The sequence below is a fragment of the Melanostigma gelatinosum genome (genome assembly GCF_949748355.1).
Source record: "Melanostigma gelatinosum genome assembly, chromosome: 1".
NCBI classification, from domain to species: domain Eukaryota; kingdom Metazoa; phylum Chordata; class Actinopteri; order Perciformes; family Zoarcidae; genus Melanostigma; species Melanostigma gelatinosum.
In genome coordinates this window covers 27,587,724-27,615,701 of record NC_136634.1, presented here as the reverse complement: position 1 = coordinate 27,615,701, position 27,978 = coordinate 27,587,724, and the positions used below count along the sequence as shown (strand labels likewise).

Here is a 27,978-nt window from a genome sequence, read left to right as displayed (position 1 = left end):
AGTATACCATCCCTCGTAACGAGAAACAAACCTGATCTGCAGTCCAGGGCAGAGAGCAAGCCTCTCCAATAGCAGTCAACCCCGCTTTGGCGTTTCCTCCACATTTGACATCTCCGACCTTGTCCACCAAGCCATCCAAAGCCACGGAGGCTGACATCTTTGAAAACTGTCCTCTCTGCGCGATGAGAGCCACGATGTGCAGCTTCATCTGCATCACCTACACAGGGCAGACAGCATCAGAATGGGTACATCCAATCCCCAAGTGATCATTCCAGCATCCATCTCTGCAGTCGACCTACAAACAGGCGGTTCTAAAGGAAGCCGACAAGATAATAACCGACTCATTAGGTGTGGAAATGTCTATTCTAAGATGCATCACTAAGCGGACGTGAACGGCTTTTTTTGTTTACTCGTTACATTCTTAACACAGTAGAGCGGTCCCTGACGTACAACCTCTTAACTAGAAAGAAGGCGCATGACGAAGCGAATACTAATAGTTAGGGGTGTAACGATACGCGTATTCGTATTGAACTGTTTCAGTACGCATGACGAATACTTTTTTTTTTTTTTTTTAAACCTTTATTGAACCAGGTAGTGCCATTGAGATTAAAAATCTCTTTTGCAAGATGTAAGTAACAATACAAGATGTAAGCAAGATGTAAGTAACAATACTACATAACATTAAGGAGCAGTTTTTGTTTTTTATGCTTATGTGTTGCTAAGAAGACACCACAGAAGATGGGTCACTCAGGTATAGTTCCATCATTGTTCAAAGTCAAAGAATAACTTCATGATGTTAGTTGTAATGAATACATATATTTTAAAATCAAGTACATTTCTCTGGAATTCATAGTTTTCTACTGTACCGAAACGTACCGAACCGTGGCTCCACTGTATCGTACCGAACCCAACTGTGAGTTACACCTCTACTAATAGTACAAACAGTTAGCACGGTCTGATTTCACTTTCTCAACAAAGAGAGTTTAGATGTATCTCACTGCTATTGCCTCTTGAAAAGGCAGCCATGTGCAGTAGTAAAGAGGATTGAGGATGCGACACATTGAGAAGCATCGAGAACTGAGAACCGTAATGGAATGGTGAGGCTTCACAGAACCACGGTGTCCACGGAATAGATCCCTTCATTATTTTATCCCCACTTAAATGAAACATTTTTAATGGCGGCAGATCAAATCAGGATGAAATCTGCAAGACAAAAAATAAGCTCCGTTGGTTTCCGTTTTATCGATACCAGTTTTGCACCATGTTATTATTGTGTTCTTAGTAGTGCTGGGCAAGTTAACGTTATTATCGCCGACAATTATTTTATCTCACGTTAACGCATTTTTAAAAATGTATTATTTTGAAAGTCTGTTGCTCACTGGCTCTGAAAACACAGACAGAGGGTCACAGGAGGGGCGGGATGTTGCTCAGGATTGGCTTGGGATGGGCGCCATCGCGCGTCTCAACCAATGAGAGCATTTGGGGCGGGCCTAAGACTGCTGCAGCCCTCACATGAACCGGGAACAGAAAAGAACCGGCGGGGACAGAAAAATGGAGAAAGGTACCGAACTCTTACAAGGACATCTTCATTATAAATCTATTCCACACGGCGGAGTTGACAGAACCAAAGTTATTCGCCACGAAGAGGGCTACAGTCGGAGCTACATGTCTAGAGTGTATTGAGAGGGACCCCTGATCATGGTTATAACACAACAATTAATAACTAACGCTCTTTAACAGGGCAAACACCACGACACAACAGTTTGTGGCACTAATAAGTGTACATTTATAGAATGACACCGCCGAACGGCATGCTGGGTACAGCTCGCTAGCTAGCCCACTAACACAACCGTCTGCGAACAGCTGGGAAAGGCTCCGTCGCTACATTAAAGAACAGAGCGATGCAGGATGAACCGAGACAGACCGGAGACCCACCGATGGAGTCTGTGCCCAAGAGAGGAGCTGCGTCTGCTGTTTGGAAGTGTTTTGGTTTTTAAAAAATCCAACGTAGACCAAAAGACTATATATTGCAAAGTTTGTCGAGCCACTGTTGTTGACGCTAGTGGTAACATGAGCAACTTACTCCATCACCTCAGCAGAAAACATGTTGGAATACCAACAGTGTGATGACGGCCGTCGGATTCGAGGTCGTCAACCGTTAACGTGAGTGAAACAGTGAAGCCGAAGCGTCAGACATCGCTTGAAGAGGCATTTGCTCGAGGCACTGCTTATGACAAGAAAAGCAAGCGATGGAGCGACATTACGAACGCAATAATGATCCAGCTCTGCAAGGACATGGTCCCGCTACAGACAGTCGCGAAAGACTCAGAGCAATGATTAAAACACTGGATTCAAGGTACGTCTTACCGGCAATACTTCAGCCAAACTGCTATCCCAACATTATAGGAACAAACGAGCACACCCTCTAGCAAGCAAAGCCTCCATACATGACATTAAAATGTTTTTATAGCATATGTACTTCTGACAGTATAAGCCACTATAAACCTATATAAAAACACAGTCAAGGAAAAAAAAAAAAAAACGTGAAACCACCAAAATCTTAAAAAATACCGTGATACACATTTTTGTTCATAGCGCCTAGCACTAGTATGACCCATAACATGGATGATATTTTGGGTGTTGATGGCGCAGCTACAATGTTAGCAAAACAAACTGATCGATCCAAACATTCAGAAAACAAGGATTGAACGAGTTGTTTGCTTGTCGTCTTGCGGATAGACCTGAAAAAGCATGAAGTCAGACTTCTTACAAATAGGCTTCATCTTGTAGTAAATTCGGCCACCTTCTGATGATCATAAACCCAGGTATCACAGCAGACGGTTTGGTATTTGCCCATCCAGACATGTTAAGGATATCTGCCGGCTGATCAGCTGTACCGTCTTAATCAGAATATGATGATTCAGGGGAGAGGATCTCTTTTCTCTAAAAACATGCTTCCTCACAATTAAGAGTGACAGTCAACCCCAGCCCAGACCACATGGCTTCAGGAAACAGTCTGCTGCTGGACCAGAGACACGTACCTGGAAGTTGGTCTCCTTCCAGCCTGGTTTCTTGGCCAGCATCCTGACTAAGGCCTGGCAGGGCATCTCCGCCCCATCCATGGTCTCAACAGCCTAGAAGCATACATCAATCCATCGATTATTATTACTGCATATTATTGGATAACACGTCAGCCTTTTCCACGGCTCTCCAACAGTCTTCAATATGAAATGTAGAAGTTTTAGCACTTCACACAGAACATGTTCATAGTTATATGCGTTCAATCAATGAGTTTCTTCAACAATTGATACTTTGATGACATTAAAAACTTTACTTCAATATTCACTTTAGTACCCTGTAGGGCAGGGGTATTCAATTGAAATTCAGCGAGGCCCAGTTAGAGAATACAACAGGTCCAGAACTGAATATCTGTTATTAAACCACTTCTTTCAGCTCTATTCTCAGCTCACATCTTTGTTGCAGTGAATTCATGCGTTAGGATTTTGATCTTAGATTGTTTATTATCCGACTTCATTTTGGATGCGAGTGGGTACGTTTGCTCAAAAGAGTTTGAGCAAACGACTTTGTCTCATAGTGGCGCTTAACATTGCTGCTTTAAATAATCCTCATGGTCTCTGAACACATGAGACACACTGGTTATGAACTGAACACATGAGACACACTGGTTATGAACTGAACACATGAGACACACTGGTTATGAACTGAACACATGAGACACACTGGTTATGAACTGAACACATGAGACACACTGGTTATGAACTGAACACATGAGACACACTGGTTATGAACTGAACACATGAGACACACTGGTTATGAACTGAACACATGAGACACACTGGTTATGAACTGAACACATGAGACACACTGGTTATGAACTGTCCGTGGGAAGAATAAACATAAGAATGTCCATTCTTGGTTAAAGGCTCTGGTCTAACTGTCCACTTTTCTCTTTTTGGAGAACACAATGAGAAATGTATATACTTCTCAGACTATTCTGTCTCTCCTGTGTGTGTTTATCTAACTTGGGTCACGATGCTTACGGGAATACACACATTTGATTTGTTGGGCAGCATCACGTGATGTGACGGGCAAAATCATTTTCATCCAAACAGATAAAAAAAAAAATGTATGAAATAATTAGTCATGAATTAACACAGTCATCAAGGAACAAAACACTTCACCCTCTGGAACTCCTCCATACTGGCCAGTCTCTCCTTCCAGTTGGCAGAGTCCAGCTGCTGTAGCCAGGAGGCAGGAAGTACAACCGCAGCCCGCTCTTCACACACCTCAGTCTGACATCACACACACACAAGTCATTAGAACGTCCAACAACAATGTACTGATAAAGCCTAAAGTTGGCGCTAAATGGTAATTTACAGTCTCCTTTCTAGTTCCACGACCACTCAAAGCACTTCGACACTACATGTCATCATTCACCCATTCACACACTGATGACAGGGGCTACCATGCAAGGTGCCACCTGCCGATCAGACTAACATCTACACACTGGAGGCACAGCCTAGAGGAGCGGGAGTAAAAAAGAAAGAAAATTGACTCTGACTGGAGGAGCCGGGGATCAAACCGCCAACTGAAGGACAAGCTCAACCTCTGACCCCCAGCCACCCTGGTGCTCAACATAATAGACTCTGTTCAATGCAGACATTGACTTGTCAAAAACAGCAGAGGCACACAGCTGTAAATAGCATTAACAACGGCTCCTAACTACGGACCCCTCTACACTTCCAGACACTCTGTAGACATTTTTTTTTTTTTAAACTTGAGGATCAAGAACTGCATTTAAAAAGTTTGAAGACTTTTAAGTAACTGCAGAGACCAGGGCTGTGACAAAAGCTTCAGCAGCAAAGGAAAGGAAAGCGCATGCACGCAGACTTACCGAGAGTTCGCTCTCGGTGAACTCTTTACTCTCGGGGTTCTTCTTGGTTTTTCCACCAACTACAGAGGTTGGTTTGGCCTTCTTCGATGGACCTGCTGACGACTGCAGAAAAGAGCCAAAACGCTTCTAGTACAACAGTAGACCCTTAATTCGACCAAGTTATCGGGTCATGATGTCCATAACACAGCAACATTGGGTAGAACCAGGGGACAAAGTTGTTTCTGGAGTGATTTTAGTTTTCTATATGTGCATCACCCTGAGCATACCTTGCTGGCAGCACCAGTTTGGGTCTTCTTGGGTGGGGCAGAGGATTTAGGTGGAGCTTCAGCGGGGGGAGGAGCTTTAGCTGCTGCCTTCTTTCCCCCCCCTTTTCCTCCTCCTGCACCCTTCTTTGCTCCAGGGAGCTCCACTTTATCAGCAGACTCCTTTATCTGTTCACATGTGGAATAAAAAAAAACAGTGGTCAGCAGGACAGTGGTAAGCAGTTCACTACAATTAAAATGGGAGCTTTATCCTTGTTTGAATTTATTTAACCGTCTTCTAGTGGTCCTTACCTTGTCCAGTTTGAGTTTATCCAAATCAGCCAGGAATGGGTTTACAGCTTTCTCTCCCACCACTTTCATGGCCGTCCCCAAAGCTTCGAAGGCGGCATCACGCACCTCTAGAGCAGAGTCATTCACTTGCTGAGACGGTCAGAGAGAAAAGCACAGGTATGCCTTTTAAAGATGGCAGTTGAAATGACATCATGTACAGCATTACCAAGAGGAAAGGGTAGTGGACTGTTGAGACATGTCCAGCCAGCAGACGAGTACCTTGGTGAGAGCAGCACAGAGTGGTTTGAGGACACTCTTGGGCAGCGTGGCCTGTGTGCAGTGTCTGAAGGAGCGGGCCAGAAACAGAGCGGCCTGCTGCTTAATGGAGGGGTTCTTATTGTCCATCACACTCAGAATCTCCTCCGACAGGTTCTGAAGAGTGGTCTGGAAAAAAAAGATGTCACCTTAAATATGACATTATATAAAATTACAATCCATCCAATTTAGATTAGGGCGTCTTCTAGAAGCTTGTCTGGAGAGTCAGTAGAGTGCTCAATAAGAAACACACGAGGTTTACATAAAAGCAGGAATGTTTCCATTTACTGCACGGTTAACATGATTAAAAGGATACAAGTATGCCTAACGAAAAAGGTTACCAAAGTAAAAACACCATTGTGTAAGGCTGTTTTTCAATCAAGTAGTGATGGCTGATGTCACCTACTGCCGGTGACATTTTAACCAGTTAAAGCAGCAGTATTATTATCAATTCATAATTTCTTTCATTAAATATTGTCCTATGAGGAAAATATCTTAGGATTTTAGGTCTCTCCAGGCTGCCAAAGAAAAAATAAAAAATAAAAAAAATAAATAAAAAAATAAAAAATAAAAAAGCAGCCCGAGTCTTCATTTGATGCTCCAAAATCAAATCAAGGTCAGAGTAAAGGCACTAAAGCAGTTCCACTGATCCAAATCCTGTCGAGAGATCATTCTCTGTGGAAGTCGTGCTTAGAAATTATGTAAAATATATATCATAGAACAATGCAAACACAGCTGCAGATTTATGCATGCATGGCAACTGAATAGGGGTGTAACAATACGCATATTCGTATTGAACCGTTCGGTACGAGGCTCAATAAGTTTGATTAAAAATATATATATATATATATATTTTTTTAAACCTTTATTGATGAAGAGCCACATTCACTCAGGTTTAGTTCCATTGTTCATACTAAAATGATGATGGAGAAGCTGTAAGTAACAACACTACATAACATGAAGGAGCAGTTTTTGTTTTTTATGCTTATGTGTTGCTAAGAAGACACCCCAGAAGATGGGTCACTCAGGTATAGTTCCATCATTGTTCAAAGTCAAAGAATAACTTTATGATGTTAGTTGTAATGAACAAATATATTTTAAAATCAAGTACATTTCTCTGGCATTTATAGTTTTCTAATGTACCGAACCCAACCGTGAGTTTTGTGAACCATTACACCCCTACAACTGAACCATGTCAACATTGGGGAGCTCTGATAGAAAGTTGTTCTGAGCTAAAGGGAAATAGGAGTATGTTGAAATCATTTTCCAGAACACTTGACTTTTTCTCTCATTTCCATGTGTTTTCAATGGCTGGAAAATTGAGCGACTGTTTTCCACATTTACCAAGATGCGTGAGCATCCGGAGTTTGACGCCCTTCATAACACTTTGTGTATTTATGTAAATGATAAGAACAACCAACCAAACTGAAAACAGAGCAGAAAACACACGGACATATTTGAAGTGAAATGACAAAAGGAGTAGAGATTTTCAACTGTACATGTTCAGGCTTGTGTAACATAGAGCCACACAGACACTGAGGAGCGCTATCGCACACTGACTTTCCTGAGCTGGGTTTGTCACAGTAACCAACTCCTCCATTACGCTCATTAACATTTCATTGGATGATTCAAGAAGAGCTGCTCACAAATGATGAAGTCAACTTAAGGACTGAACTTACAGTGAGGAAGATGGCATCAATAGCCTCCTGCAGGGCCAGGACCACCTGAGGCTTCTTTTCCTTGAACTTCTCCAGAATAGTTGGAAGCACCTAAAAACACAACCAATCTAATTCAGCACTTACCAAGGATTTGGGTACATGGAATAGAACTGTCATTTGCAGTGGTGGGCCATCAGGGCCAGCAAGGCCTTCTCTGCTGGCCTAGACACAATCACAAAGTTCTAGCTATTTTATAATTTCATAAATATACTACATGTATTATAATTTCTCTTTATCTTATGTTCTCATTGCACAGCTACTGTCTTCCTCAGTTGCTCTGCTTCCAGTGCAGCTTGTTTTAAGTAGAGCTTTTATCCAATCAGATCTCACCTCTGTGTCTCTAGGTAGAACAGAGCCAGAGGCCTGCAGACTCACAAGTGCATCCATGTGCACTTTAAGTGAATGGGGCCGATATTGTTGATTGTCATCGTGTTCAACCAATCAGATCTTTAGTTTGACATGATGGGTGTATTCTTTGACGTGTCAGAGCTGCTGGCCTACAAGGATAAGGATGTTTCTTGTCATCGTACGAACATACAACGAAGTAACGCGCCACGGTCGCCCAATGGTCGGTTGTATGAATTTGTGGTTACTTGTAAGTGGGTTGGGTGTAGTTATGCGTGATACATTGACTGAAAGAATAGTTTCTAAAATGTATTCTCAGTCATTCATTGATTAATTTCCTGTTGCAATGGTAATTAAACAAGGCAATACAACCATTGTATTCGCTACATGTCTCTCTCAGTGAAACACAGAGCATGTGGTGTACCTTGAGAATACATGCTTAGTTACTACCTGTAATATCGGCGCGTATATTCATATTGCGACGTCGTCGGGCAGTAGCAGCCACACAGTCAACATTTCCTGCGGAATTTTCTCGTTCATATATTATTATTTGTAAAACTAATTTTTATGAAGATGAATTTTTGTTTGGTTTTATATGTGATCGGAACGAAAGTTACGGACGTAACTACGGTTCTATGAATCCTGGATGACCGCCAGAGGCAGTGCTTAACACTGGATGTATCCCGTCTCGCGCATGCGCAGGTCGAATATTTATATCAACAAAGTCACGTGTGACCTCGGATGACCACCGTCATCTATAAGTTCCGGTGTCATCCTGAGCTCAGTCCTATGGAATCTTCTCGCGAGTTCACGGGATTCCGAGTGACCAAGAACTCTGGCGGTCATCCAGGATTCATAGAACCGTAGTTACGTCCGTAACTTTCGTTCTATTTCATCCTTACTGACCGCCAGAGGCAGTGCTTAACACTGGATGACTTATACCAAAAGAGTCACGAGGAAGCACAGTAACTACCCCTTATAGCTCCGGCAGAGAAAATTGGCCAAGAACCCTCCCCAGTGGGTGAGGGCCGGCAACGTTAACTCTGTAGTGTTTGGTGAATGTGCTCGGCGATGCCCATGAGGCCGCCGCACATGTATCCCCCACAGGCACACCACTCAGGCTTGCCCTCGGTGTGGAGACACTCTTGGTAGTGACCCTTCACCCCGGATGGCCGAGCGCAGCCGCTCGCCTTGTATGTATCGGCAATGGCCTCCACTATCCAGTGGGACAGGTGCCGTTTTTCCTTTTTCCCTTAAAAAGGAGCACAGCCCTTCTTAGGCTCACCATAACTGACTATGCAGGCGGTGGCTGCCATATAAGCTCTGAGGGCCCACACTGGGCACAGCAGCCTTGACCTCTCCTCTCCCGATGGGGGAAGGGGGGGGGGGTCAACTTTGCCAGCTGGATAGGCCGGTTTATATGTGACCGTATCCACCCCCTTGGGAGAAACACTGCCTTAGGCCAGAAAGTGACACCCAAGCCATCTGAGTTCCCCCTCAGACATGATTCTTCCACTGATAGGGCATGCAGCTCGCCCCCACATTGAGCTGAATTGACAGCAAGGAGAAAACCGTCTTGCTGATAGCCATCTAGGCTCCGCCTGTGCCAGGGGTTCAAAAGGACAAGCATAAGCTGTCCAGTACCAAGGGTAGGTCCCATGCAGGGGAGACCGGCCCTTATCCAGGAGAGACTGTAGAAACTCAGTACAGCAGGCACGGGGCGCTGTACTGGGACCTTGTTCTGAGCCGCACACTAGTCGGAGAACAGCTTCCACCTGTTTCTTGTACTGCAGGCAGGTAGACCGCGCACTTGCATTCAGAATAGTCCGTCAGACTGGTTCTATGCAGCCACTCAGCATCCGGTCGGGCCCTCCCGTGACCCCTAATTGAAGGCGGCAGGGATTGGAATGCCAAATCCGACCCTCTAGTTGCGACAGGAGATCCCTCCTGTCGGGGAAGAACTCTGACAAGCTTACAGCAAAAGCAGAGGGAATGGTGGAAAGGCATAAAGAAGATCCTCTGGCCACGTGTGAGCCAGGGCATCTTGACCCAGAGGGCTGGTCCTCCGTCAGGGAGACCCAGTGGGGGCAGTGGGTCGACACGTCTGGCTGCAGCCGCCACTCTCCCGGTGGAGGCTTGTAACGGAACAGGAAAACCACAACCTTGTTCCATTCTCCTGGTGGGTACATTGCCCACAGGCTGGTCAGGCGAGGGGCCTCCCAAGTCAGAAGGCCACGGTGATCCCCGTAGCAACTTCTGCAGATCTGGTGCCCCATCGATAGTTCATGGGAAATCACAGCAGAGGTGCTGTCCACCGGACAAGCACATGCTTTCCCTTCAACATGGAAGGAAGTGCTCGAGCGCTAGCTCTAGAACCTGGACCTGCGGTCTTTCAGCAGACAACTGCCCCCAGGCTGTCCCGTTCTGTCACCCTGCACCCGCCTTGAGAGGCAGGTAACTGTTGTGACAATCTCCTGGTGGAATGGAACCGAGCCCCTGGGGCTCGGTTCCTGGGACACTGTTCGCCAGATATGCACTCCCTCCATGGGGATAGTGAATAGATGAATAGACACTGTTTCGATAATATCATTGCCCTGTATCTGTGCCACTTGGCATCCAAGTGAAGGCTGTTCAGCCATCCGCACTGGGGCGACAGACAGGCCCTCATAGGGCCACCCTAATGAAGGTTATGCTCTGAGAAGGGCTCAGGTAGCCCCTCTCCATGTTCACCTTGAGGCCTACCGGGCCACGTGAGAGAAGGCGAGCAGTGTCCTGTGGCGCCTGAAGCCGGGACGGCGCCTAGGTCAGCCAGTCGTCTAAGTACGGCAGTATGTTCACGCCCTGCGATTGCAGGGGGAAAGGACAGCAGTAACACACTGTGGACACCCATGGGGAGATGGGAGAGTCCGAATGGAAGCACCCAGGACTGAAAGTTGTGGTGACGCACCATGGGAACAGGCGTCGATAGACGTGCACCACTCTCCCTTGGAAATCCGCTGATGGGAGAAAGAACCCTGACAGCCGGCCTGGAGACATCTCCTGGCACCCCTGCCGGGGGGGACGGGGACGTAAGTAGGGTTGTATAGGTAGCGGTCCGGCCTCTCAGCAGGACGCCGAGGCCTGTTGCGCTACTAGGGTAAGCTGGAGGCTGAGAAACGGCCTTGTGGGCCAAAAATGGGACCCCTAGGTCTGGGGGTGCAGGCATGTCCCTGCAAAGACCAGAGAACTGCTGCCAGGTCTGGCTAGCTCTAACAGTCCGCTGAAGCGCCTGTACAGCAGCTGACTCGAACAGCTCACCAGGCTCCACTGGGACAGTATGGAGGGTCCTCCTACATGTCTCAGATAGGGGTGACTGCGCCAGCCAAACCTGGCGGCGAGTCTGAACCAGGGTGGACATCATCCATCCACGTTCCCTCGATATGAGCGCAAACGCCTGCAATGAAGCATCACTGAGCAGAAGCGTCGAAGTAGCCCGCTGCAGAGAATCTGCGAGGGAAAGCATGAGGTGGGAGAGGGAGTTGTCGATACGGTGCACAGCGCTGCTGTGTCCTAAGCCCTGGATAGCAGGTCATCTTTGACCCGACATTGGGTCGAGGGCACCTGGCATCGGGCCTCAGAGTCTCCTCAGGGGAAACTGATGGACGCCATAGTCGTCGAACTGGCTGGCATACGTGCAAGGCCAGATTTGCCACCTCCTGCATGGTCTGATGTAAGGCGGGAGAGAGCCCTGGTGTCTCCACCATGCACGCAACTCCCTCAGATATTCCTCGGAGGGAGGAACAGAAAAGGTGGTGAGGGCGGGAAGGTGCCTGAAGAAGGCACTCACAGGTGGATGCTCCAGCTGCTGTGTATGCCCGGCGTGCAAGCGCCATACCAATGACCAGGGTAGGTTGGTCTGGATTCAGCTGCCCTGACAGGGGGAGGTAGACCTCCCGCATCAGGTGTTCCACTTCGGCCAGCCTAGCAGACCTTACTGCTCAAGGCGTGATGCCGCAGGTCCTGCCTGGGTTCTCCCTGCTAGGGCAAGAGGTCAGGGCCGTCCTCCGGCTGAAGAGGAGCTATACAGGTCCTACAGCCGGGAGAGTTGAACATGGCCGCGATTCTGGTGGAACCCTTGTCCCACTAGTTTATGCGGAATTCCCAATCAGTCCGAGCGAGAGCGCTCTGCTGAAGGTTGAGAGAACAGGCAGGGGGCAGTCAGTGGCGAGTGATCCTTCGGACACTCTTCCCTTAGCCAGCCGCTGCGGATATTGGTGACCCACCAGTTAGCCTGAGCGAGAGCACTCTGCAACTGCGGAAACAGGTCAGGCAAAGTCCTTATAGTGAGAGGGGCGAGGACACTCTCTAAGCCCACTCTCTTCACTAAGATAGTTGCTGCAGATATTAGTGTCCCCCCAGTTAGCTTGAGCGAGAGCACTCTGTTACCGTAAAAACGGACAAAACAGACCACAGTCCGTACAGTGAGAGGGGAGCGAGGACACTCTTCACTAAGATAGTTGCTGCCGATATTGGTGTCCCACCAGTTAGCTTGAGCGAGAGCACTCTGCCACTGTGGAAACAGGTCAGGCAAAGTCCTTATAGTGAGAGGGGCGAGGACACTCTTCACTAAACTAGTTGCTGCCGATATTGGTGTCCCACCAGTTAGCTTGAGCGAGAGCACTCTGCTACTGTGAAAAACGGACAAAAAGAACACAGTCCTTACAGTGAGAGGGGAGCGAGGACACTCTTCACTAAGACAGCTGCTGCAGATATTGGTGTCCCACCAGTTAGCTTGAGCGAGCGAGAGCACTCTGCTACTGTGGAACAGGTCAGGAAAACAGTTCTCCTAGTGAGAGGGGAGCGAGGACACTCTCTTCACTCGGATAGTTGCTGCAGATATTGGTGCCCCACCAGTTAGCTTGAGCGAGAGCACTCTGCTACTGTGAAAACGGACAAAAAAACCCACAGTCCTTACAGTGCGAGGACACTCTCCACTTGGACAGGTGCTGTAACTCTTGGTGTGCTACCAGTTAGCCTGAGCGAGGGCACTCTGCTAACTGATATCCGCTACCGATATGTCCATAATGTTTACAACAATCAATGGACACACAGAGTATTAGCTTAGTCTAGTTAGCCGGAGCGAACTCGACAGCCGTAATGCGTCAAAACCATCAATGGGCACAACCTCAATGTTGATTTAGTATAACTAGCATTCACCGAGTTAGCCTGAGCGAGCACATTCCGCTAACTGTGATCGTTGTAATGCTACAAAGTTGATGGCCACAGCCCCAGTACCAGCTTTGTTTATCTAGTTTCCCACTGAGTTAACCTGAGCGAGGACGCTCTGTTAACTGTGACAGCCGTAAGGATACAAAGTTGCTGGACGCAGTCCCAGTCTCAGCTTTTGTTTAGCTAGTTTCCCACTGAGTTAACCTGAGCGAGGACGCTCTGTTAACTGTGACAGCTGTAAGGATACAAAGTTGATGGCTACAGCCCCAGTATCAGCTTTGTTTAGCTAGTTTCCCACTGAGTTAACCTGAGCGAGGACGCTCTGTTAACTGTGACAGCTCTGTTAACTGTGACAGCCGTAAGGATACAAAGTTGATGGCTACAGCCCCAGTATCAGCTTTGTTTAGCTAGTTTTCCACTGAGTTAACCTGAGCGAGGACGCTCTGTTAACTGTGACAGCCGTAAGGATACAAAGTTGATGGACGCAGTCCCAGTATCAGCTCTGTTTAGCTAGTTTCCCACTGAGTTAACCTGAGCGAGGACGCTCTGTTAACTGTGACAGCTCTGTTAACTGTGACAGCCGTAAGGATACAAAGTTGATGGACGCAGTCCCAGTATCAGCTTTTGTTTTAGCTAGTTTCCCACTGAGTTAACCTGAGCGAGGACGCTCTGTTAACTGTGACAGCTGTAAGGATACAAAGTTGATGGCTACAGCCCCAGTATCAGCTTTGTTTAGCTAGCCAGCTAGCATCCAAGTTAGCCTGAGTGAAGACACTGCTAACTGCGAATTACGTCAGATGTAAAGATTAAATCTCCATGTACACAACGCCAATGCGGACTAGTGTCTCACAAAGTTTGCCTGAGCAGGAACACTCTGCTAACTGTGATAGCCGTAACACTGTGAAGGGCGGGCCGACAGCGTAATTCTACGCTCTCGTTAGCGCGCCACTCGATTACTAGAGCGGAAGCGCTCTGCCAACCGTGGAACAAACAACTGTTATAGAAAACAATGTTAATCGATCTTACCGATTGCTGTCATCACGACTTAGCTGACCCTTATCAGACTGGTGACGACCGATGATAGGGGCGGCCACCAGTCCGGGGCTCGATGTCCGAACGGCGAACACACCGTTCCCTCCGAAGAGGGACAGCTCGTCGCAGCCTTTGGAGGGCGAGAGAACCGCAACTCCGACCGGTAGTCACAAGGCTACAGCGACGAGCTCTAATATGTCTTGATCGTAGACACATCCTTGTTTAAGCTACCATGGTAGCTAACCTGCGACGCGAGAAGAAAAAAAGGACTGAGCTCAGGATGACACCGGAACTTATAGATGACGGTGGTCATCCGAGGTCACACGTGACTTTGTTGATATAAATATTCGACCTGCGCATGCGCGAGACGGGATACATCCAGTGTTAAGCACTGCCTCTGGCGGTCAGTAAGGATGAAATAGAACCATTGTTACATCCAATGTTGTGCTGGGGACATATTTAGTCGGTGCTAGTGTTGCCAACTTTCTCGCAACATCTGGCAACTTTCCAAACGCTCTTGGTGACTTTTTTTGTCAAACGCTACTAGTGACAAATCTGGCGACTTGTTCTGGTGTTAATGGAGACTTTTCTGGTGTTTTGACTTGACTGTTTTGACATGAAAGCACGTACTTTCTGCCCAGTCGTGAACGAGCAGCGGGTGCTGCCGTGAGCCGCCCCAAAGCACTCACAGGCGGTTACACTCACAGCAGCCTCGCGCTGCTGTCCCAGCTGCAGGCAGAACAGAGCGGAGACGCACTCTCAGCGTATTCATGCATCTGAACTCTGCAGTTAGTATTTATAGACGTTTAGGTTCATTTTTACACAAAACGAATAATAACCGTAGCTGTGGCATCATGAGGTTATTCAGCTGCAGGACAGCAGTGAAGGCCCAGGTATGAAATGCACGGCCCACCACTGGTCATTTGTTCACGTGACCAGTTAAATGTGTTGGGAACTGGAAAATAGTATGAACAGCCAATCTTAAATTCCCATGTAGTTTGTATATCCTGAATGGTATCGGTATTATCCAATATAAAGTTATCTAATGACTACACCCATTTCTTTCCCACCCACATGAATGCAGCACCAGCATTCTGCTTTCTGGCAGTGTGTTTGAAAATGTTAAGAAATAACTCGTCTCTTGATTTCATAAATGTCTGATAACCACTGTAGCCATTTTCTGTCAAATGAAAACAGCAATGCTCATGAGTTCTTTGTACCAATTAAACCCATTAGTTTCACTGGAATGAAACAAACTCTTTTAGGTGCCTATACAAACTTTTCCGTGGACATTTTGAGAAAACAATTCATAGAGGAAAAAAAAAGAAAAAAGCTCATCATAGCATAAAGAGATTGCTTTACTTACTTGTCCTGCATACGTTCCAAACTTCTTCCCGAGACCAGAGGCCAGTGCAGCAAGACATTTAGCTGCCAATGACACCAGCATCACATTGGCATCTTTCCCCACAACCTGAAATATAAACCCAGTAAGTCTTGTTATGCTGTGTTCACACCAAAAGAGACGCAAATTTATTGCGCGAGGTTATATATGAAGTCAATACAAAGACGCGAATGGACGCAACATCGTGTCAAGAATGATGAGAAATTGGCGAGACGCTGTCAGCATTAAGATTCTCCTCCTGTCATCACTAATGTCGCTGAATCAGAAAACTGAGGAACAAAAATACTGTAGTCGAAGGAGTTCACCCAGAGCTCTAAGATACCTCATATTAGTAGAGACCAGACGAAACTACATGTATAAATGCATGTGTATAAACCTTATGGTACAAACAATGAAAACAACACTGCTGTATTTACGCCTAGATGACGTTATGTTCAGTGTTGATGGAGCTGCTACAATGTTAGCAGAGCCTAGAATCAATCGATCCAAGCTCCATTGAGAAAACAAGCATTTTAAAAGTTGTTTACTTTTAAACAGCCGGAAAGATCATCGGTGCCCCACTCTCCTCGTTACAGGAAACATACACCACCCGCCTCACCCGGAAAGCCACTCAAATCGCAAGAGACACCAGTCACCCTGCACATAGTCTGTTCAGCCTCCTACCCTCTGGAAGAAGGTACAGGAGCCTCCGCTGCCGCACCACCAGACTAAAGAACAGCTTCACCCACCAAGCTGTCAGGACACTGAACTCTCTCCCCTCACTCCCCCCAATCTTATCCTCCAGCCTGACGGGAAGCTGAAGCTGACCCCCCCCCCCCCCCCCCAGTACAGAAGTACTGTAAATATGTATCCATATTTATATTATATTAATTGCCCACTTTTCACACACACACACACTATTATATTAATTGCCCATTTTTCCCATTATTATATCAATTGCCCACTTGCCCCTCCATTATTAATTATTATATTAATTGCCCACTTTTCCCATTTTTATGTGTATTGAACGTCCCTATGTGTATTGAATGTTTTATTGTAGTATAGTATATGTTTTAACTAGGATATCTGTCTTACCTAGCCTAGGAAGTGTTTTATGTTTTATGTGTCGTGCTTGCACTTTATGTTCCACCGTGGGAGAGTGGGAAACGTAATTTCGATTCCTTATATGTCCTGACATGCAAGAAATTGACAATAAAAGCTACTTTGACTTTGACTACTTGTGGAGAGAACTAAGAAACATGAATTCAGACTTTATTTTGAGTTCATACAGCTGTAGTACACAGCAGACATGCGGCTTGCTAGATAGTGATTACACCACATCTGGGACTTCCACAACAAGTACTAAGCAGAAATAGTGGTCATTTCGTCCACGGTTGATGGCAGAAATAAATGGCTTAGTTGATAACGGTTTCCGTGGAGATCAGCCTCGCCTCCTCTCCGGCTCATCTAACACGAATGACGCCAAAGAGCAAATAAAATAAAACTGATATTCGTTTTCAGTCGTGCTAGTGTGGACGGAGATCATTTCACAAATCATGCTGAAAGGCCCGTGTGGACGGAGATAGTCCGTTAGCCCGGTATTAAGCGAAAACATGGTGTGGATGTAGCCTGAAAACGTCTTTACCTTCTTCAGAGCTCTGACAAGGTCTCCATAGTCTCCATTCTCTAGTTTGAGGTTCTTTGTCAGAGCCTCTACAGCCTCCAGAGCTTCTTTCCTCTCCTGCCACTTTTTAGCTTCCTGCAGTCAGAGACAGAGGAAGGACACATACTGAAACATGCTGAAAGAAATGATTAATTACAAAACAGTGTGTGTGTGTGTGTGTGTGTGTGTGTATGTGTGTGTGCGCGTGCACACACACAGGAGTGTTTCAGTAGCAGAATCTGAATTCACCAAGGCTACGGCTTGGCCAGTTAACACAGACTTCATGCTTTGAAGGGTTGTTGAGTAATCTACGTAGTTAGAAAAACGTACTATTTTGTCATAGAAGTCTTTGGGTATCTTGGACAGAATCTCCACAGCTTCCAGCAGTTCATAAGGATCCACTGCTGCCACTGTTTCCACCTCATCCTCTCCTGAAAGAGGAACAGAAAAAGAGATGGCAGCAGACCGTCACTCTAGAACCCATCAACATCAAAGCACAAATTTGTATGCAGAAATCTGTTAGCTACCTTCTTAAACCTACCATCAGACGGTTCTCCTCCCTGGGCTTGTTGCTGTTCAAACTTTGCCTTCAGGTCCTGCTGTGAGCGCAGGAACCGGGTCTGCTTGGGAGGAGCTGAAGGCAGCTTCACCCACTCCTCCTCCAGCTCCTTCAGCTGCAGGGACAGAGAGAAAACAAGCATCATTTAGTTTAACTTGATGTTCACAGCTGAATAATAAAAGGTGGGCAGGTGTGTGCACTGATGTGTGTCCCACCTGTAGAGAGTTAATATTTTGCAGTGGTGGTCTCAGAGCATCTCGGATCCATTTGTAGATCTCTACAGCAAGCAGCTTGACTTCATCTCGCACCGCCTTCTCTCTGGACTCAAACTGCTTGGACAAAACCTTCACTACAGGCTTCAACGTCACTATCTTCGATCCAAACTCACTGGAGGAAGAAGATGAGACCGAGAAGGGACAAATGGTTCGTAAACATACTTTACACACATGGAATATTGTCTTCAATTAAAAGGAATTAAAGGAAAACAGTTTGTCTGAAAAATTGAAATTGTGTTACACCAGGACCATTGACAAGTATGTCAGTATGTTCCTTTCATATTACTTTACATCAAATAATATAGTCTGGTCCATCATTCAGCCATTTTTTAAAGGTAAAGTTTGCCAGCGTTAAAGCACTGTTTTCAGTGCTGATGGTAAATGTAGTCCACTGAAGCTATATTGACAGAGAAAGCCGACTCCTGCTCATGCCTACATGTACCAGGATGCACTACACACAAGCAGCTTGTTAGTGGCTCTCACTCAGTCTTCAAATATTGCCCTGCTGGTCTTGGTTGTGTTTTCCAGTTTATCTTCGGGATCCTGAAGACGGTCTCCAGCACACATCTGTCCCAGTGAGGAGGAGAACTTCCATGCACAGCAACGTACACAAGGACCGCTCGGTCTGGGTTCTCGTCTCAACAGCTTGCAGTAAAAACGGCCCACGCTGACATTCATTAATGATAGTCGGAATAAACACACTCAAATCTACACTGTTTAAATTCTTATCTATAACACCCTCTGCACTCATATTTTGGAATGCCATAACAGAAGCGAAGAGAACCAGGACATTTATGAATGGCTGCCAAAGCTGAAGTAGCACACAGTTATTAAAGAAGAAATGAAAAATAATAATAATGCATTTTATTTGGAATGCACTTTTCATTTTTTTTAAATCTCAGAGTGCCACAGAGCCAGTACATAGTAAAAAAACAGTTAAAACATAGTTAAAACAAACTATAATAAAAACCAGTGAATGTACAGAAACACTAAATAAATAACTGACAGTGATTTAGGTCAGAAAGGCTTTCCTGAATAGAAAGGTTTTTAGGCCAGTCTTAAAAGAGACCAGTGTCTGTGTTGCCCTTAGGTGGTCAGGGAGACTGTTCCAGAGGCGTGGAGCTGCCGAGCCAAAGGCCCGGTCGCCCATGGTGCGGAGCTTGGTGCTGGGGACCCGGATATGATCTTAGTTCATGTATAATTGTGTTTACAATGGCTGGTATGATGATGTTGCAGACTTTTATTTTAATATGTCTGGACTATTTCCGGTATTTTTCTCCGTGACAAATGCTTTCAACAACACGCTGAATGCTACACTTTTCTAAACATTGTCCTAACGCAGGGATTCCCAAAGTGGGGTGCGCGCACCCCTGGGGGTGCGCGAGCTGCCTCTAGGGGGTGCGCGAGAGGAAAAGTGTAATGGCGGTCTGATGGTGTAATAATATTAAATATTAAAACAAAAATGTAATTTTAATTTAAAAACTGTCAGGTGGGACATCTGAAGCTATCAGTCGTAAAAGAGGAGAGGGACAGAGAGAGAGAGAGAGAGAGGAATCGGAGGCGAGGGGAACGGAGAGGTGCGTGGGGAGAGACCGGGAGAAGAAATCGAGCCAGAGTCAGAGGAAGATGAGACGGCGCAGACTGGGAAAAAAAGAGGAAATATGATGAAATGATCTGTGTCTGGGCTTCACTTGGATTGGCAACGCAGATTCCCCAAAGCCACAGTGCGTGGTGTGCAGTGAGGTTCTGGCTAACAGTCTGAAGCTCTTATTTACGTCGCCACCTGAACACCAAGCATGCCAGTGCAAGTCAAAAGCCCCTTACATATTTTAATATCGAAATTGGAGGAGTTACAAAACAGCCAAAAACAACTGGAGTCTCATTCATGTGTTGGTCTATAAATGACGCACTACGGGCTTCATATCTGGTTACAGAATAGCGAGAAAGGGGCTACCGCACACAATCGCCGAAGACGTGAGCTTGCCAGCTGCCAGAGAGATGTTGGAATGTATGATTGGGGGGAAAGAAGCAAAAAAGTTGGACATGATCCCGGTGTCCAACAACACTGTGTCGCCGCATCGATGCTTTGTCCGAAGACATCCTGGCTACATTAGTCGCTCATTAATTGTAAATTAAATGTGATAATCTGCCTCTGAGCCTGTGCGTGTGTGCTCGCATCCGTATTGCTCTTTAAAAGTGACGCCTTGTGTCACTGAAAGTTATTGAAACTTTGTTGCAGTGTTTCAGGGCGTTTTCACACCTTCAGTTCGTTTGCTTTGTTGCAGTTGCTCCTTTGTTCGGTTTGTGTTCACACTGCAACATTTAACAGCGGACTAAATCTTGTAAACAAATGCCACGCGCTTGCAAACTGTTCTCTCATTGGTCCGATTCTTATGACTATGAAGGCTTAAAAGGCTCTGCTGCTTCTTTTTTTTCTTTTTTTTATTAAGGGGGGGGGGGTGCGCGAACCCGGTCGGGATGTAGAAGGGGGTGCGCGGCCTAAAAAGTTTGGGAACCGCTGTCCTAACGGGACCCAAATGCAAACTCAGAACCAAGATGATTTATTTCTCACTCAAAACCACGCACACAAAAACACGCAGGATCGCTATCGCCTTTGTCCTCCTGTGCACTAAAACCATTGAAGTCCTCTTCTTCAGTGTCGGAATTAAACAGCCTCAGAATTGCTTCGTTCGTGCTTGCAGTCCGTGTTTCGTCTGCACCCTCAGTGTCACTTTGCTCCGAGGCAAATCCATCCCTGAGCTTGCCTGTCCTCATTGCGCTGTCGTCTTCATCTCGTAGTAGTCCAGCCTTTCGGAACCCGTTGGTGATGGTGGATTCTTTCACACTGCTCCGCGCTGTTAGGATCCACTGGCAGACTTGAGAAAAAGCTGATCTTCTCATGCAGCGTGTCGACGTTGCTCATAGCTCTGAATAGCATTTACGGCTAACTGGCTTGGCCAGTTGCTGCTAGCACAACATCTATTCAGAGCTATGAGCAACAACAGTTATTGCCTCATTGCTTTTCGTTTGGTAGCCGTGAGAGACCTTAGTCTGTAATGCAAGTATGTCTGCCTGAAAAGATGTACAAAGATATATTATATATTCGCTAATGCTAATCGCGGTTAGCATTTCCCCATTGGCCGTAATGTTAAAATTAGCTTAGAAGCTAGCGAGTCGGACATGTACTGTTAAAAGCATCTTGCCGTTCAACCTTTTTTGTTAACAGTCCTAGTGAGAGGTAGGTCAAAGGTACTTCATCCATATTGTAGCGACCCTGTCAGTAACAGCTGGTAGCAGAGGGGTTGCTGGTAGCAACTGTTCTGTGTCGGGAGCTAGTAAATGTTGTGTTAGACCGGAACCGGAAGTTGCGGTTGTTGTTGTGGCGGAGAAAAGCCACAGAAAAATCCGTATATAAAGCGCACCGGACTATAAGCCGACTCCTCAAAGCGTGGGGTAAAAAGTAGCTGCTTATAGTCCGAAAAGTACGGTAGGTAGGGAGGTGCATGTCCATTTATGCATGGACGTAATGTAAGTAATAACATCGGGGATGGTCGTTTTTATCTGCATTACGTTGCACGAATAACATAACAGAGTGAGAATAAAGTACCATGGTGGCTTTATAGATGAGAGACTGCTCGTAGGACTGTTAAATAAAGAGACGTGTTCAACACTGACCTGAGAGCCTTCCGGAGCGTCTCGATGCAGGCCACCACTACCTTGGGGTTCTTGTTGTCCAGGCCTTTGAGCAGCTCGTCCTGAACCACCTCTGCCTTCTCTAGCTCCATGTACATCAGACAGATGTCTGTGCCGAGCTCCTTAGCGCGGGCCTTTGGCTGGTTGAACACTTTGGTCACCACGCCCAACACCACCTCCCCCGACGACCTGAAACAGAGCACATTGATAAAAACAGCATCAGAACACACCGGACAAACTCTTACCAACAGGTTGCCTCACATCATACATATACAGTCAGGGTCCGAAGTATTTGGACTGAGACACAATTTCTCTAATTTTGCCTCTTCACACAACTCTAATGGATTTGAAACTAATCAGTCAATATGTGTTTGAAGTGAAGACTTTCAGCTTTAATTCAATGGATAAAACTAAAATATCACAATAACCGTTTAGGAATTACAGCCACTTCTACACAGTCCATGTTCAGAGGCTCAAAGGTTATTGGACAAACTAACATAATTGTGAATAGAATCATTATTTGTAATGAACAGCGCATTTCTACCATTTACCTCACAGTCGCCACACCAAAAGTTAAAGTAGTTAAAGCCATGAGAACTTCCCAGAGGTGTAAATTCCTGTCTGTTACAAACTGCAGTGTTTTGGTGCCTTTAAAAAAAGAATCTGTTAATTGGTGGTGCAATGGATCATAACACTCACAGTTGGGATTAAAGATGGAATCAGAACAAAAGAAAAAGGAGCGAAATTTAACTTTTAGAGATCCCTGATAGTGTTTTATTTCGTTGCCGATACTAATTGCCGATCGTTGATGATCCATGTTGTTGATCGATGATCCATGTTGTTGATCGATGACAGCAGCTGGGTTACAAGGAACCACACTATTTTAATCACTCTGAAATCTGTAAACTAAACAATTATTCTAAAAAGGCTATCCTTTTACTTTACCTAATGTTTTTTCACACAAGATTGTGTTGTCATTGACGAAAACAGATCTCGTCATTCGTAGTTTAATGATGTATTCTAATCTACTTAGAGCTAGTGGAAACAGCTCATAATTCATCTCTAATATCTATTCATGTTGTGAAAACATCCTGAACACATAATGTAAGTGAACAGAACCTTCGCTCTCCTCCGGTCAGTTTAAACACAGATTAGTCGTTTACATTGTAACATCATGAGAGTTCAGCGACTAGAGAAGAATAAATGCAGATGTCCTGATCGCATATTTTACTGAATATTGGCAGATAATGACTCAGTAAAACTGTATTTCACACTGCGGTGATTAACGCTAAACTGTGATTAATCGGCGGTTCACGTGAGTGCTGAACCGCGTGGGGTGACCCATACTGATCAACAGTGGTCCGTTACACCACTACTTTTAATGCATCTGTACTGTATTTGATTGTCTCTCCAGTCCCTTAAACAACGCAGACCCCAGATGAGATTCCTTTGGCAAACATCACTTACTTGCCAGCTACATGGGCATTCTCAATGAAGGCCAAGGCAGCCTCCAGGCCTTTAAGCTGAGCCACAGCATTCGAGTCAGTAACAAACTTCCTTATCAGTCCCAGGTACTTCCCCCACTCCGGACTCTTCTCATCAGTTATCTTCTGGAACAACTTCAGAGCTTCTTCATAACCACTCAGACGAGCTTTCCACACCTGAAGAAGAGCAAGCCAGAGCGAAGGTGAAGGCCGGAAAGAGAAAGGGGTATACACAACAGCCATACACAACAGCCAGGAGTTTAAGGCAAACCCAGATGTGCATGAACAGATTCCTCTGTCTTAAAAAGCAGAAAGAGAAGCATGGCTCGTATTCATCACTGACGGGGAAAGTATATGGGTGAGATATGAAAAACATCTCGTGTCATTATTTGACGATATTCATCTATAAAATGAGTGAATGAGATTGAAGTTAACTGCATTGAGGACAAATATTAGTCAGTGAATCATTCACCTTGTGTTCACATTTCTGATCAGTGGGAAGCTTCATCCACTCGCTATCGTCCCCCATGACGGCCGCTCTGGGGTGGGCTTCCCCAAAGGTACTCAACTGGAAAACAACAGAATTATTGAAATAAAATTACATTTGTTGTACTTAATCTGTGACTTGCTGCTGGGGGAATAAGTGAGCCCTAAAATGTATCACAATGTTGGTGACAGCGGACCACCGCTTGAAAACGAAAACACCACTTTCAACAGATAAATTAGCTTTAAAAAGGAAAACGGTGCCTCACTCACACCTCTGCTTGGGATATTCAACAACATTAGGACTGCACAGAAGCTATTACACTCCAATAATTAGGACCATAGTGGTGAGAGTCGACTGGCCCTACAATTACTGCAATTTCCAAATTGCAAGGGGGTGTAGCTTAATACAGATCATCCACATGGCAACAAAACAGACTCACAGAAATGCCTTCAGTTGCAATGCCACCTCCTGATATGCACTCACTTCCACTTGAAAGCATTAGAATGAAATGGTCTAATGCACAGTCAGGGAGGGCTATGGGTTCATATTTCATATTGATCCAAACCATTCTGGTAAACAGTCCAAAGACATCATCAACATCTCGGTAAATACTGTCAGCTTGGAGCCAGTCCTACACATACGCAATGCAAGCTCAGCAATTCATTGTGTTCATAATGTATGGGCATATTGAGCCGGTATCCGTAGAAGTTCACAACAATGGCTAATAATGTGTGATACAAACATTATAGCAAACCTCTGGATGGAAACAGCACCTAGCCCTATTAAAACATTGCTAGTTTAATGTGCATACTAGAATGAACACAGGGGTTGAGTAGGACGGGCATTTCAAAACTAGACCATCAAATACAGCCAGTCATAATTAATTAGACTAGCAGCCGTTTGCAAACTGGGCTATCATCTAATTTAGCCAACCAATTAACTGGCTGTTCCCGATATTCTCAGCTTGCTCAGACTAGGAGTGGTGCCCATATTATCTAGCTAGCTGTCGTATACTACGAGCAAGTCATATGAGCGCCATTAACTAGCGAAGTTAGCAACGACTGTGACAGTTGCTACATTAGCACTTGTTTAGAAACAAGGCTATGAGCTAGCGGTAACCTTCCACAAGCGCCAACACAGCCAGGCCTAACAACGCAGTTCACAACGACAGATGCTGAACACAACAGCCTAGCATTCTAGCTTAGAGCAAAAGCCACGTTTTAACTAGTGATGTTACGAGATGTGCCGACGCTTCGAAGCGTGTGTCGAGTAATGGAGGGGGCGTTTCCTTGAAGCGCGTATCGAGGCGTGCTTCATGTAGGGGAGGAGCCAAAAATGATGACGTCCGAAGCCTCGCTGCCCGGCGGTACCACGTGACTGCTTCGGGAAGTGGTTCAGAGTTTGCCGGGAGGTTCGACAGCTATATAAACCACTCAGGCTCCATTCAAAATGTGGGTTGTTCGTGGAGAGTTGCGGTCAGTTGAGAGTTTGGATAGTTTGGAGAGCGAGAGATAGTTTGGATAGCGTTTATATAGTTTGGAGAGAGAGAGATAGTTTGGATAGCGTTTATATAGTTTGGAGAGAGAGAGATAGTTTGGATAGCGTTTATATAGTTTGGAGAGAGAGAGATAGTTTGGATAGCGTTTATATAGTTTGGAGAGAGAGAGATAGTTTGGATAGCGTTTATATAGTTTGGAGAGAGAGATAGTTTGGATAGCGTTTATATAGTTTGGAGAGAGAGAGATAGTTTGGATAGCGTTTATATAGTTTGGAGAGTTTAGAGAGAGATAGTTTGGAGAGTGAGGAGAGAAGGATAGGTGATGGAGCCAGCTAGGAAGACGAGGGTTTCCCCTGTGTGGGAACACTTTGATTTGATAACTCCTAATAAGGTAAGCTAAATCTAACTCTATTTCAGAGACATTTGGTTTGCTTATCAAGAACTGTATTTTTCACAGTTTCTTATTTTATTCAAAGGTGAGGTGTTTATTGTGCACCAAGGAGTTGGGGTACAATAACAACACCTCATCCATGCTAAGGCATCACCGTGCCTTGCATGAGAATAAGGAGGAAACTGGAGCTTCACCCAGCCATTGTAAGTCATTACAATATTACAAATGCACCATCACAATTTGTCCCTGTTCACTTTTGTTTATTGTGCAAATAAAGACAGGTAACAGACACTGTATTTATTCTCTTTTAACCAGCCACCAGAAAACAAGAGCTGGATGAAGCCCTCGTCTCCATGATAGTGACGGACACACAGCCCTTCAGTATTGTGGATGATGTTGGATTCAGGGCATTTGTGTTTGCGTTTTTGTGCACGCCAGCATCTTCTGTACCCTGTGAAAGGGTGTTTTCAAAGGCCGGAGAGGTCGTGTCAAAAAAAAGGAATCGTTTAAAACCAAACACTGTTGAGAAACTGTTATTTTTGAATAAAAATGAATAAAATGTCCCGTGTCCTGTACATCACTGTCCAAGTTCCACAAGCATATTCAGTCCCCTCTTCCTAGTTCCACAAGCACTTTTACTGTCCTCTGCCTGCTTAAGCCCATGCCATTTTCCTAAAGTGGCATAATAACATTATTACACAACCTGCCATAACATGATACTACCATTTTGGGAAAATGTACACACACAGAACACATTAACAAAATATTTTATTATGCACATATGTCATAATTTATGTACAGAAATGATTTGGTCATACATTTTTGTAATTCAGTCATTCCCAACAGCCATAACAGACACAACAATTCAATGCATCACATTATGTGGTTCAGATACAGCTGCCTGTGATTATACACTTGGCCAGTAGGTGGTATCGTGTGCACATGAACCACCGAGTAATGAACCATTACTCGAACCAATTGGCTGAAGTGTTACGAGGCCTCATGAGGCTTCATCTCGCCATCACTAGTTTTAACCAAAATAAGCAAACATTCGCACATCACTGACATACCTGTTTATGTCTCTCGAGGACAATGAGATGCTGGCTGTCCAATTAGATGACGGTGATAATGGTATCACTGGAGAGAAGCCCAGCCGAGCTTTATATAAGCTTTGCCAGTGCCACCCTGTTAATTGAAGCAACTGATTGTGCTCCCAATTATTGCCAATGCATTTCAGGTGTGAGTGTGTCATGTGACTGTCTATTTAAGCTGATGCACCTGCGCAGAATAAAATACGTGTTTTCTCAGAATTTGACCCAGTGGCTGCAGGTTGTTTGTTCTCCCAGGTTTAAATGTGTTGAGTCGGTATATCTCTAGTCAAGCTCTGCAGAACACACCCAGAAGACAAATCACTTCAGTTCTAAATAAAACTGACAGACAACGTTTCTTGCTCAATACAGAGTACCTAATTAATTGACCTATATTGTGCAGTAGTAAACGCCTGACGTAAATCAAAATAGCAGAAAATAGTTTAATTTGATCATGTCTTTCTGTGCAACTGAGACATTTTACACTCTTATATTAAATGCAAATGACCACCAATTTCCGGTGCAGTCACTGCTGCCTGTGTCCAACTTGTTGTCGTTTTTTGAAACGCCTTCACGGGCGGAGAGACAGAAGAGGGGCGAAGACAGGTGTAGCAGAAGGGAGCATCGGTGTCCCTTTAATTACCGGGCCAATCGCAGTGGGCGGGCATCGCATAAATGCGCCAGGGATCCCCTCTGCTCCCTCCTGACGTCAAACGCGTGTCCCGCTTCCGGTTTGCTGGACATCCGCCGCTGTGCAGACTATCTCTGGGGCTCCCCTCGTCCTGCACAGGTGATTCACCTGCGGAGCTGTCGGTGAGTCTCGATTGGGTCCTGATTTAAATATACTCGTGTTCTGTTAGTGACAGTGCTTTGCTTGTATAGCTGCCGGTAGCTACGCTACATGCCCTCCTCCCCCCCCCCTTCTGGAGCCGACGCACATTGCCTGATCGGTAAGGTGATTTTATTCTGTTAGTTTATATACTTTGTGTTAATTATCCTTTTATTCATTTTTTGCTATCCCGTATTACAGGGGACTTTTGGTTGGGTTCAAGCGGAACGCCGCCAGAGCTGCGGCTACAGCTAACCCTGCGTAAATTAAGGACGCTGCTGTTTTGTGTACCGGTGTTTTGTCTATGGCCTTGATTCAACTAACTGCGTTGGCCTACGGCAGCGGTTCCCAAACTTTTTAGGCCACGCACCCCCTTCTACATCCCGACCGGGTTCACGCACCCCCAACCCCCCCCCCCCCCACACACACACACACACACCTTAAAAAAAAAAAGCAACAGAGCCGCATAAAAATCGGATGAATGAGAGAACAGTTTGCTCGCGCGTGGCGTTTGCCGTGAGGCACCCGATCGTCAGGTCTTCAGCCCTCGGAACAGGCCGCGGG

The 27,978-nt window shown here is 45.5% G+C and overlaps 1 protein-coding gene across 1 annotated transcript in view; it reads right to left on the bottom strand.

Moving 5' to 3' along the window:
- Positions 1-23,686, bottom strand: part of LOC306779301 (cytoskeleton-associated protein 5-A-like) — a 58,708-nt gene extending 35,022 nt beyond the window's left edge. Inside the window, exons 1-16 of the mRNA XM_079271167.1 lie at positions 23,594-23,686; positions 23,105-23,298; positions 21,620-21,826; positions 17,885-18,056; positions 17,652-17,784; positions 17,441-17,541; positions 17,093-17,206; positions 15,433-15,537; positions 7,443-7,532; positions 5,728-5,892; positions 5,470-5,598; positions 5,182-5,346; positions 4,916-5,017; positions 4,203-4,313; positions 3,042-3,134; positions 32-217 (exon numbers count right to left, since the gene is read on the bottom strand). Coding sequence (XP_079127293.1) covers positions 32-217; positions 3,042-3,134; positions 4,203-4,313; positions 4,916-5,017; positions 5,182-5,346; positions 5,470-5,598; positions 5,728-5,892; positions 7,443-7,532; positions 15,433-15,537; positions 17,093-17,206; positions 17,441-17,541; positions 17,652-17,784; positions 17,885-18,056; positions 21,620-21,826; positions 23,105-23,298; positions 23,594-23,650 — 2,124 coding nt within the window. The 5' untranslated portion in view covers positions 23,651-23,686. The remainder of the gene's footprint in view (positions 1-31; positions 218-3,041; positions 3,135-4,202; positions 4,314-4,915; positions 5,018-5,181; positions 5,347-5,469; positions 5,599-5,727; positions 5,893-7,442; positions 7,533-15,432; positions 15,538-17,092; positions 17,207-17,440; positions 17,542-17,651; positions 17,785-17,884; positions 18,057-21,619; positions 21,827-23,104; positions 23,299-23,593) is intronic.
- Positions 23,687-27,978: the final 4,292 nt, after the last annotated feature.